This window comes from Habropoda laboriosa, unplaced genomic scaffold, assembly GCF_001263275.1.
Source record: "Habropoda laboriosa isolate 0110345459 unplaced genomic scaffold, ASM126327v1 scaffold5, whole genome shotgun sequence".
Lineage (NCBI taxonomy): Eukaryota > Metazoa > Arthropoda > Insecta > Hymenoptera > Apidae > Habropoda > Habropoda laboriosa.
This window is the reverse complement of record NW_017100161.1, coordinates 4,412,212-4,422,980: the sequence shown is the minus strand read 5'-3', so window position 1 is coordinate 4,422,980 and position 10,769 is coordinate 4,412,212. Positions and strand designations below refer to the sequence as shown.

Below are 10,769 nucleotides of genomic sequence, written 5' to 3'. Positions count from 1 at the left end.
TGGTTTTTATATCGTGCGTCGTACGTATATTAGTATTAATATTATTATTATTATTATTATTATCACGAGGTAGGCACAGGGGGAGAATGAAATCACACGAACGACTCGAAGGGAATCGACGAAGGAAGCTCACGTTTCACGTTGGTTGTTGCACGATTATTGTCCTTGTGCATGCCATCTAAGGATTTTCTCTCACGTTTCTATCAAACTGGCGTCGTTCCTCTCGCGATTTTCTCCTCTTTCGTCCACCGTGGATACTCCTCGCGATTGCGTGTGACATAAAGCCTCGTAACACACAGCTGACGAGTTGGTGTGCTTCTTAAAACGTAGGTAAAAATGTTAACGTCGATCCTACTAAATCGCCAGCATCGTTTGCATAGCCAGTCATGCTACACACACACACTCTCTTTCTCTCTCTCTTTCTCGTACACACCACACACACACACACTCTCTCTCTCTCTTTCTCGTACACACCACACACACACACACACACACTCTCTCTCTCTCTCTTTCTCTCTTCAACTCGAATGCTCGTGTCACCGTCGTCCCTGTAACTCTCGAGCGTATATCGTTCAAGATGTAAAGTAGAGGGGACACGGTTACAACCGCTACGAGCCTAACGTCTCTCTTCTTTTCCCCTGACGAGAGAGTTACGCGAGAATCGACGTCGATAAAGACGAATTATCCGTGTGTGTAGAGTGTGTATGTCGCGCGCGCGCGCGCGTGTGTGTGTGGTAAGCGCGGAACACGGGTATTAAAATCGTTCTGGAAAATTATTTCGAGGTGACGGTCCGCTGATTATACCGGCGGTGTTCGCATGAACGTGGACAACAGACGTGTGGACGGTGGTGAAAAGAACGAACAATTTTCGGAGCCATGTAGCTTCGATTTTTCTCGTAGCCTCTCTCCCTCTTTCGTTTCTTCCCTCCTCTCCAACTTGGCTATTTTTTCTTGACCCCGTTGATCAGAGACACGTTGTTTCTTCTTCTTCTTCTTCTCACTCCTCCAGCCCGCGTTGGGGCTTTCGGGATATATGTGCTTCTCTTCTCGTTCGTCGAATTCCCCTCTCTGTTAGTCTCGATTCTTGAAATGCGTGCGTTATTTCAAATCTCGCGCAAAATTCTTCCCTCTTCTTCTTCTTCTTCTTCTTCTTCTTCTTCTTCTTCTTCTTCTGAATTACACACTCGGTCAACTAGACTCGACTCTCTCACAGTCGCTGGTACGTTCCGCTGAAGCAGACCTCTGTAGCAAACGCGCCCCGTGCATACGAACGTCAATATCCAACTGAAGAACCACCGTTGCGCGGTTATGCGCGCGCGCGCGCGCTTACGCACGCACTCCGAGGGAACAAACGGGACGGAGCGGACCCTGGAGCTTGGACGCTACGACAAAGCTTTGCACCGCTTTACAATCCCCGATTGGCCGTGGTAATTATGTGCATATGGCGCATACGCTCTACGCTCCGCTGTGTTACACTACCAACTGACTCGCGGCGGGCTCTCTTCCCCAACGGAACACACCGGATTGTGCAACGCGCTGCCTCGAGGAACACGACCGGAGTTACTATACCACTGGGCCAACTTCCTTCGAGGGAGAGAAAAATCGACGTAGAAACAAAAGGGGGAGTAGAGAAACTCGTTCCCCACGACGTACAATTTTGCTCGAGAGAAAAGCAGGACCAACTTCCTTCCTCTTCTTCCCTTTTCCTTTCTTCTATGTCTGGCTCTGTGTGTCTGTGTTTTTTTTTTTTTACAATGTTCAATGTTAAATACGTACATACACGTTTGGGGAGAGAAGGAAGGAGCGCGGGCGCGCGCGCGTGCGACACAAGTTGCACATCGATCTTCGTCGCAGCCAATCCCCGTCATTTTCGTCCGCCTCGATTGCCCCCTCCGCCCCCGGTGCAACACAGACATTTCCCTTCGCGTCTTTGCAAATAGAATTCGCCTTATTTTTCCCTACTTCCTCTACTTCGTTGGCTGTCTTGGACGCGATAGGCGAGCCTTCCGATTCCTAATCGATCCTTCTCCTCTACTCCTCGGTTTGCGCTCTTTTACTGACCTTCGACCCTCGAAAGAACCTCCCTCGAGGTTACCCACGATCGTTAACGTAGGTCAAGCGGCGTTGCATAATAGATAAATCATTGCGAGAGTTGGTGATAATAGTCGTAAATGACGGTATGATATTATTTACGTTGATTGTAAAGGGTGTGCGATTTAGGGAGGGGAATAGAAATAGAAAGTAGGAAATAGGTATACAAATGGTATCTAACGTTTATACTAGAAGCCCACCCTGACCTCTTTGGCCGATCTCGCCGCACATTTATAACCGTTCTTGTTATCATCCAGAGAGAGTTTATAAACAGTTGGTTGTGTTTGACGAGTGTTAGGCGAGCGTCTGTTGTAACGTTTACAACAGGGGGAAACGAATTCTTGAAATGTTGGTTAAAGTAAGGACGTGTCGCATGTCACGGAAACTGGCACGGAATTTTCGCAAGCCACTCTCGTGCAGAAATGACGAGGACAACCATTTATGCGAACCATCATCATCGACTCAATAACCGTGTTAAGGACGAATCGTGAACGAAGAAATCAATTTGTTTAATAAATACCTCCCGCGAACGAAACCGCCGCGGCTGATTTCGCGCGATCGTACGCAATTGCGACACGAATTACCGTTCGGTTGTCACGATTAATTCCCCCCTTTCTTGGTCGTCTATTTATAGTGAACCTACGAACCTACGATCATATTCCTCTTGTTAATACAGTCGAATGTACCTTTAACCCTTTCTCGTCCACAGACCAAATTATCTCGCGGACAGATTTTTCCACCGCGATATATCTCGCCACTCTGTTATACAATATTTACAAGTCAGTGTCGTTCGTGGAACGACGCGGATTCCTTCGTTTATATCGAGCCTGTAATTTCAGTTTTCACATGGTATTCCGTGCAGTTAGCAATGAAGGTCCAACGAATGAGAAATCGAATTATTTAACGATAGTGACAGCAACGACGATTTAGAGGCTATGTGACGTTAACAATAATAGGTAGTCCACATATATCTTATGTACTAGAGAGAGTTGTTGAATAGTAGAATAAAAAGACGTTCGAGAAATTTCATGGAATTCGTTAAGTAAGCAATTTCGTCCGTGGTATACGAAAGGGTTAAATCAATCTCATTTCCCTCCTCTGGAATATCTCACAGGTGAAGGATGACAATCGTGCTCGTTACGGTTCCAAGCGAACCATAGTGCAGCTATATTCCCTCTCGTAAAGTGTCTCACGTCACATCCTCATTCACGAACTTATTAATAACGAAGAGACATTGTTTACGCGCCATTAATTCCAAGCCATCTACGAACAGGGTAACGGCAGTTGCCAAAGGACCAAGTATATTCGCGCAGAGGGGACGATCTTCTCCCGTATGGCCACACTACGGCTACCTTGTACGACCAGAGGAGGAGGCGAATCGCGTTGTGTAAGTGTTCCACGATTATAGGATAGACGGTGAAAAAGATTCCGAGCATGATCGTAGAATAATTCCACTTACTATACGAAACGCGATTTAATATTCTCCGTCGGAATGTCATGCGCTTTTCGTGACCGAAGGTATTCACTTATTTGCATTTCCTGTACACCTCATAAACGTTATTTCGTCTAACGAGCATCCAGCTTACAAAATTCAACTTGATAAAAATAGACCCCGTATGAATAGAATCTGCTTTTACGATCGATTTGAGCGAGTTACAAGAGACAGACGTTCCGGCGTCGACGTTCGAACATTCTTACGTAAACATCAAATAATATTAGCGATGGCAACGGGACTGAAGAGGGTGAGAAACAGACGTAGAAAAGGGAGGAGACCAGCGGCGATGTCAGGGGAGGGTGAAACGAAGCGAGTTGCTTCAAGCAGCAAGATTTAACTACGTATATGCATACTGTATGTATTCGCAGGCGTACACATTGATCCTTAGATTCTAAGGGGGAGAACTTTCGACGTCTCTAAACTCGACGCAATAGATTGGCGAACGGCTGACCGACTGTTCTAGCATGGTCACTGCGGTAATGATCGGGTATAAAAAGAAAAATGCATTTGCACTTGTATCGCTTCCACGGACGGAAGGTATTGAAAAGAGACTTGATATGCGAATTCGCTTGATAAGAATGCGAGTGTTTGCATCGTCAGCGAAATTAACGGAACGATCAGACGCGCTATGGATATTGAGTCGAATCGAGTCGTGTCCAGCTGACTCGATGAGTACGTTTATTTATTCGATGATGCAGAACGTTGAGTCTGAAACAATCAAATTATTAAATTGCATAACGAACATGAGTTCTTTTCATTTTTCGTATTGCGTCATATAAGGTAAGACTGTACCTGAGGCCACCGAAACGATCCAGTCTATGTAGGCACCAACTCTGACATTTACACCGCCGTATAGAGCACAACCTCTGCCTAAGCTGATGATTCCTATCAGTACTAGTCGTCTAGACGTTGGATTTTCCCATAACACTGGCCCACCGCTATCCATCTACAGATCAAACAGTCTTAGTATTGCCACGTTAGCGGAAAATTTACCTAACCGATCGATCATTGTGATTTTCCTCTAATTCAAAGCGAAGTATACCTGACAGGAATCCTTCCCCTCGGCGTAGGTACAGATTTGATCTGTCGATACGTTCCCGTAGAATTTAGAACACTGTAGATGCGTGAGGACACTTAGGGTTACCTTCTGCAGTATATCAGACGGTGCTCCACCGAACTCCGTCGATCCCCAACCTAATTTTTCAACGTGAACGTTAATAAAATTTGGCGAAATATCAATTTTACGTAAGTCAAGCATGACCGGGTATCACACTAACCCAATACATTAACAAAACAACCGCCAAAAGTGTCTGGCGAATGTTGAAAAGGTAGACAAGCTGGCCCAACTTCGTTACCAAACTCTATCACCGTGTCTGTTTTCAACATGGCCACGTCGTTCATTCCGCCGGCTCCTACGTAATTAGGGTGAATAATGGCCCTCATCACCCGATGTAGCTTCGTGACATTCGTGTCTGTCCCTGAACATCAGAATTAGCCAAAGCACGAAACAAAAAAATATGAAAAATTTAGAATTAACATTTACCTGTACTCAAGTCGTAATCACCCACCAGGATACCCAATTGATCAACCTTTCGTTCGTGGATACAATGTCCCGCTGTCACTACGTATCTAGAGGATACTATGGTGCCTCCACAAAACACGTTTCGATTTATAGAGTCCACGATACCTGCCATCATCGGAAATTCATTCACCCCCGTGTTTGTTCCACCGACGATTCTAGTCTAATAATAGTCAATAAGATGTTTTATTTATTTGGAAAAATTTGATTGAATTAAAACAAAAAAAATGGCATACAGGATTCTTCCATCCACATCGACAATTCTCAACATCCTGTGGCCTCTTCACTGCCCTAGCTTCGCACAAAAATCGACCACCAGTCGACCAGGTTGGTACTGTCAGTTTCACGGTCATCGAGCTTGAGTCCGATAGTAGACTAAACTGTCCATCGCCACAATATTGATGCGTAGTTTTCGAACTGACTTGAACGGATAGTCTGTCAGCGCTGCAGTTGTTACTCTGTGAAAATCATTTGCTAATTCTAACCACTCTTGACAGTTATTATTCTTTCAATAGGAACTTTGCTTTTACCCATGGCAACTGAGTGGTGCAGGTCAAGTTAACGCGGTAGTCAGTCATCATTGTCCACATGCATGATCGTGGACCTTGATACGAGTACGGGTACTCGGGATTGTAAACGAAATACGTTGTCGCAGCAGTCAGATCCTGATAATAATTGCACCCAACATCCACAGCATCACTGAACTTGGTCAGAGACACGAGCCAACAGAGCAACAATAACGTCGCTGCAAAATAATCAAATTCGTTTCGTGAATCATCTCAAGAGAAACGTATTTTTTATTTACAGTATCAAAGGCATGAATAACAAATTTAACCGCGAATACTATTTTAAGACACGTGTTCCAGATATGACATAAATCATGATACATTGCTGTGATATAATCTGTGCTCCTCGGAAATAAAGGTTCTTCTCCATACAAACACGTGTACGATATAAGCGCGAATTTTTTCAAAAGTTCTAACGTTCCCCGCTTGAGAACTTCTGTCGAATACGAGATACATTATGTGTACCTTTGAACATGATACCGTGGCGCGCAACAGTATTGTTTACGAGAAGAAGTATTCAACCGGAACGACACGACGCAATCGCGGATGCAAAATTTTCGAATAAATAACCGTAACCATCTGCCTGCATTCGTACGAATTCCGACGTTTTTATCCACATCGCAAAGACGAGTTAAGGCGAAGCCTAATCATTTGTGGGTGCTATCACGAGGGCTTATCACAGGTAGTTGTAACCTCGAGAATAAAAGTGAATTTACGACAGCTAATAACTTTGCATCGTCTACAAACGAAATCCCTCCCCTCGATTTTAATATTCGTTTTCCTTTCTTTCACAAAACCCATGTATTTTGTGTTTTTCCTTTCTAATCGATATAGGATAATATCGTTTTCATCGTTATTAGCACGAGTGTGCTCGTATTGTATTTTTCCGCGTACGATATCCAAGATATTGATATCTTTTAATTGGAAAGCGTACGAGTCATGATTTGTTTTGTATTTCTTGATAATTTATCGTCAAATAATGACAGATGGTGAGACGTTATTGCTTAAACTTTTTCTACGATAATTCGTTTTATGAATTCTCTGAATGAGATTTGACATATTTTTCTTTTTTATTAATCTTACAACGCAAAATAAAAAAAATATTTTCCGCGTGTTTAATATGCGTCGTATATTTTTTCATCCCTTCCATATGTTTCTGCATTCTTGAAAAAGCTATAATTTGTAGAAAATTTTAGATATTGAATAAGTTGAAAATGTTGTTAAAAAAGAAAACAGTTATGTAACAAAAACCATTTTCCTTGTAGAATTATATTTTTGTTTTTTAATTGGTGTAGATACAGATATAATGTGAAACGAACGAGGACATTAAGAGCTTGATACTGACTGACAATTGACAATTAAAATTGATAATGGTAATTATGTCTTGGCTTACTGTAGAAGAATAAGATTATATGTAAGTAAAAAATATGTCACAGAAAGTGTTTTAATAAAGCAAATTTTCATACGGTGTGTGACGCAACGTACATATATAAAGTATATTGTAATGTAAAGGTTATCTCAAATAAAATTTTATCGCGATCTTAAATGTTTTAATGACTTGGAAATAAAAGAATGTGGATTATAATCCACTTTAATCTATTAAGCTGCCTTGGTAGATAAGTAGATAAATAAATGGATAGCAAGGGAAGAAAGGAAAATTGAATGGAACACCATCTGGTGAGTGCCTTTAGTACATTTAGTGATTCAGTAATAGTTACTATGACGATGGATGGAGTACACACTTGGAAATTAATAAAAATATGTACGGGTGTACAGATGCACACGTGCATATTCTCATTAAATAAATTTGTGATGCATTTACTTTGCAATGTTAGCGACTGTTATCGCGTTTACAAATGTTTAGAATATTCTTGACCGCGTAACGGCGTAGACTTGCATTGTGTCCAATTTATAAAAAACAACAATGGCCAGCTATGACAGTAGCATTGAACAAGAAAAAAAGAAGGTAACTTTTTTTAACAATGCAATTCACTGAATGCACTTATAATTAAAATAAGACGTTTTATAAATTCTTTACATGACCATAACCTCATTCTTTTTGTTTACATCATAGTATAGTAGTAGAAGGACTACGGGTACAAAGAGTAGTCAAGATATAGCTTATAAGCCAGTTTGTCGTCGCAGGCGAAAAACAAAACATACACTGAAAGCTTACAATGTACATAAGGATCAAACAGATTATGTGACAGATGATGGTAGAAATGATTGTGAAGATGAAATATCTTTGAGTTGTAAAAGTAAACAGTATGAACATGAAAAAGGTAGGAGGTTAAGTGAAGGAAATAATACCCCAAAGGAAACATTTGTTGAAGGTGATGCAAATTTAAATAATACAATCTATAGGGTGCAATATAATTTTTTATCTGCATGAATGATAATCAAAATTTTATATTTTATCATTGCAGGTATTATTTCATCAAGAGTGAAGGACAAGCATGTTTCAAAGGATGCATTAAGAATAGCTAATGAATATCATAAATTAGAAAAACGTTATAAAAACATTCAAGAAGAATGTCAAAAGTTAGGTAGTTTATTAGAGCAAAGAGAATTGGAGTATAGAAGGGTATGTTCACACTATGAAGCATTGATGCAAATGGTTCAGGAACTAGAGGAAGCAAAAGTTGTTTTAGCCAAGCAAAATCAGAAATTAGAAACAGAGAAGGTTCAGTCAAATGAAGATATAACACTTTTAAAAAGTATTGTTTATCAGTTAAATACCGAATTAGAGAGATATCAAGACAAATTAAGAGACCCAAAGCATGAAAATGTTTCTGTACATGTGGGAAGTAGAGAACAAAAATATGATGATAGGGTTTGGGGAGGTATTAAGTTTCATGCATTAGGTCCACTTTTGAATGCCTATCAAGAAAATTTATCAGAAAAACAAGAGCTGGTACACATGTATGAAGGGGAAATGGCTGATTTTGGAAGCAGATGCAAGGAAATCCTTACAGAAAATGAGCTTATGCACAAAGAAGTGGAAGAATTGAGATCAGAGGTAAATAATCATTACTGCATGGGTAAATACATAAAAAGTATGTTTCTTTATTTATTAAAAAAAATTACAGTGTGATAGATATGCAAAAGACATTAAAACATTGGTTGAAAATACTGCATCGCTAAAAAAACATCACGATATTCTAAAAAAAGAAACTGTTGATATAAAAAGAGAAGCTAATGATATTCGTTCGTCGTACGAATTAAAAATGGAAGTTATCTTAAGGCGTAATGAATTGTTAAAAAAGGAGCATACGACCATCGCGACAGAATTGAGCAACCTTCGAGGGAAGTATGAAATTCTAAACAAAGAATTTGAAAAAGTAAAAAGTAAAGAACAACAAACAGTGCCTACTATTGTTCATACTACCGCGATTGAAGAATGTAAGACGTTGTTAGACGAATTAAAATGTCAATATGAAAATGAAAAACGAAATCTTTGTAATCATATAAAACGTATAGAAGAGATTCAGCCGGAGAATGAGAAACAGCTCATAATGGTTATAGCCGAAAGGAATCATTTAAAGGGTCTTGTTGAAAATCATGAAACAAATTTGAAGTAAGTTATATACTTACGTTTTTTAAAATAATTTTTATATATTTAATTTACACATAACGTATACATAGATTGTTTCCAGACGTACGCAACGTAAAATTGAGCAATTGCAAACACTTGTTTGCTCGACTCGTGTGTCACGTAATTCTTTGAAGGAGCAATTAGGCAAAGCGACTACCTATTGCGAAGAATTATTTTCGGAGTATGAAAGAATTGTTTCAGACCGGGAAAAATTGCTCACTCTTTTACGTGAAACGGAAAAAGAAAATGCTAATATGGATCGTCTTGGAAAAAATATTACTAGTCGTATGGAGGGTTTAAAAAAGCAACTAGAAGTACGTGTAAAGTATTTTCATTATTATTAGAGAGACAGTATAAATTATAAATAATTTATAATTTCAGATTGTTCGAAAAGGTACGAAACAGCAAGTAGACTCTGTTGAAAAACGTGTCAAGTTACAAGAACTTCAAATGCGTCGGATGAAAAGCGACTATCGTAGTAAAATAGAACATTTAAATAACATAATTAAACAGAAAGAAGCTATTATTGAAAAGTTACAGCCTATGAACGATGAGAAATCTAGGAAGTTGCAAGATTGAGATGAAAAATTTCCAATTGACGGAATCAGCTACAAAAAGACGGCAGCACGTTATAAAACGCGTGATAAAATTCATAACAGATTGGACTTTGAAACTGATTTTCAACGAATCTCTTAATAAGCATCTAATTATGGAATAGGTGCTACTCGAGAAACATCGTCCCCATATTTACCGGTCGTGTCAGTGGCTTTATTTAGCGGTGACATCAAATGAAACAAGTGGCTACGAAGGCTACCGTTTCGCCACCATATGAACGACCGATGCTAGTGGAGACTGTACTAATCTCACGGTGAAATGTTGATGTCATCCGTTCTAGGAATGATGTCAGACGCGTTCCATTCATTCATATGTAAAATATACCTGTTTCAACCTGAAGTATTTAATAGAGTTCAATAATAAGCCTAAGTATTGACAGTATCCTGATATTTCAATAACCCGGTAACACGACACATATCCAAGGGATTAGCTATTTTAAATTAATCTTAAATAATTTTAAAAAGGTACATTCAGAAATGAACTTCCTTCCTTTTGTATTCCTGTTTGCGTTTCCTATGTTTGCACCACTGTTTGTTTAGAAATTCGTGTACGAGTGTCATTTCCCAACTTTCACAAATCTACATTTCAAAGGAAAAAAGAACACGTGTTAAAACTGTAAAGGGTAAAAAGCAAGTAAATGATTTGTGTTTGAGTAAGAAAAAGTGGTGTTTGAGTATAACTCGCGTAACGAAGGGTGGTGGAGCGGCCACGGAGCGGCGTTGCGAATCGAGACAGCTGCCGATTCAGTTCTGTCGCCAAAGTTCGGAGACTCTCGACGGACTTCGGACGCGTTCGTCAAAAGCAAAATGTCGTCTGCTAGGCGCGTCG

At 39.9% G+C, this 10,769-nt stretch overlaps 2 protein-coding genes across 2 annotated transcripts; one reads left to right on the top strand and one right to left on the bottom strand.

The window, feature by feature from the left end:
- Positions 1 to 4,155: 4,155 nt before the first annotated feature.
- Positions 4,156 to 6,297, bottom strand: LOC108578066 (venom serine protease 34-like). Its single transcript, XM_017941322.1, has 8 exons — positions 6,197 to 6,297; positions 5,696 to 5,910; positions 5,402 to 5,623; positions 5,130 to 5,328; positions 4,864 to 5,064; positions 4,629 to 4,780; positions 4,379 to 4,532; positions 4,156 to 4,294 (listed from the first exon to the last, which is right to left on the bottom strand). The coding sequence occupies exons 1-8, from the start codon at positions 6,204 to 6,206 to the stop codon at positions 4,269 to 4,271; spliced, it is 1,179 nt and encodes a 392-aa protein (XP_017796811.1). The 5' UTR covers positions 6,207 to 6,297; the 3' UTR covers positions 4,156 to 4,268.
- Positions 6,298 to 7,577: 1,280 nt separating this feature from the next.
- On the top strand, positions 7,578 to 9,905 carry LOC108577652 (centrosomal protein of 89 kDa-like). The gene is made up of 6 exons (XM_017940834.1): positions 7,578 to 7,697; positions 7,806 to 8,076; positions 8,155 to 8,750; positions 8,821 to 9,308; positions 9,388 to 9,640; positions 9,708 to 9,905. The coding sequence occupies exons 1-6, from the start codon at positions 7,656 to 7,658 to the stop codon at positions 9,903 to 9,905; spliced, it is 1,848 nt and encodes a 615-aa protein (XP_017796323.1). The 5' UTR covers positions 7,578 to 7,655.
- The last annotated feature ends 864 nt before the right edge of the window (positions 9,906 to 10,769 follow it).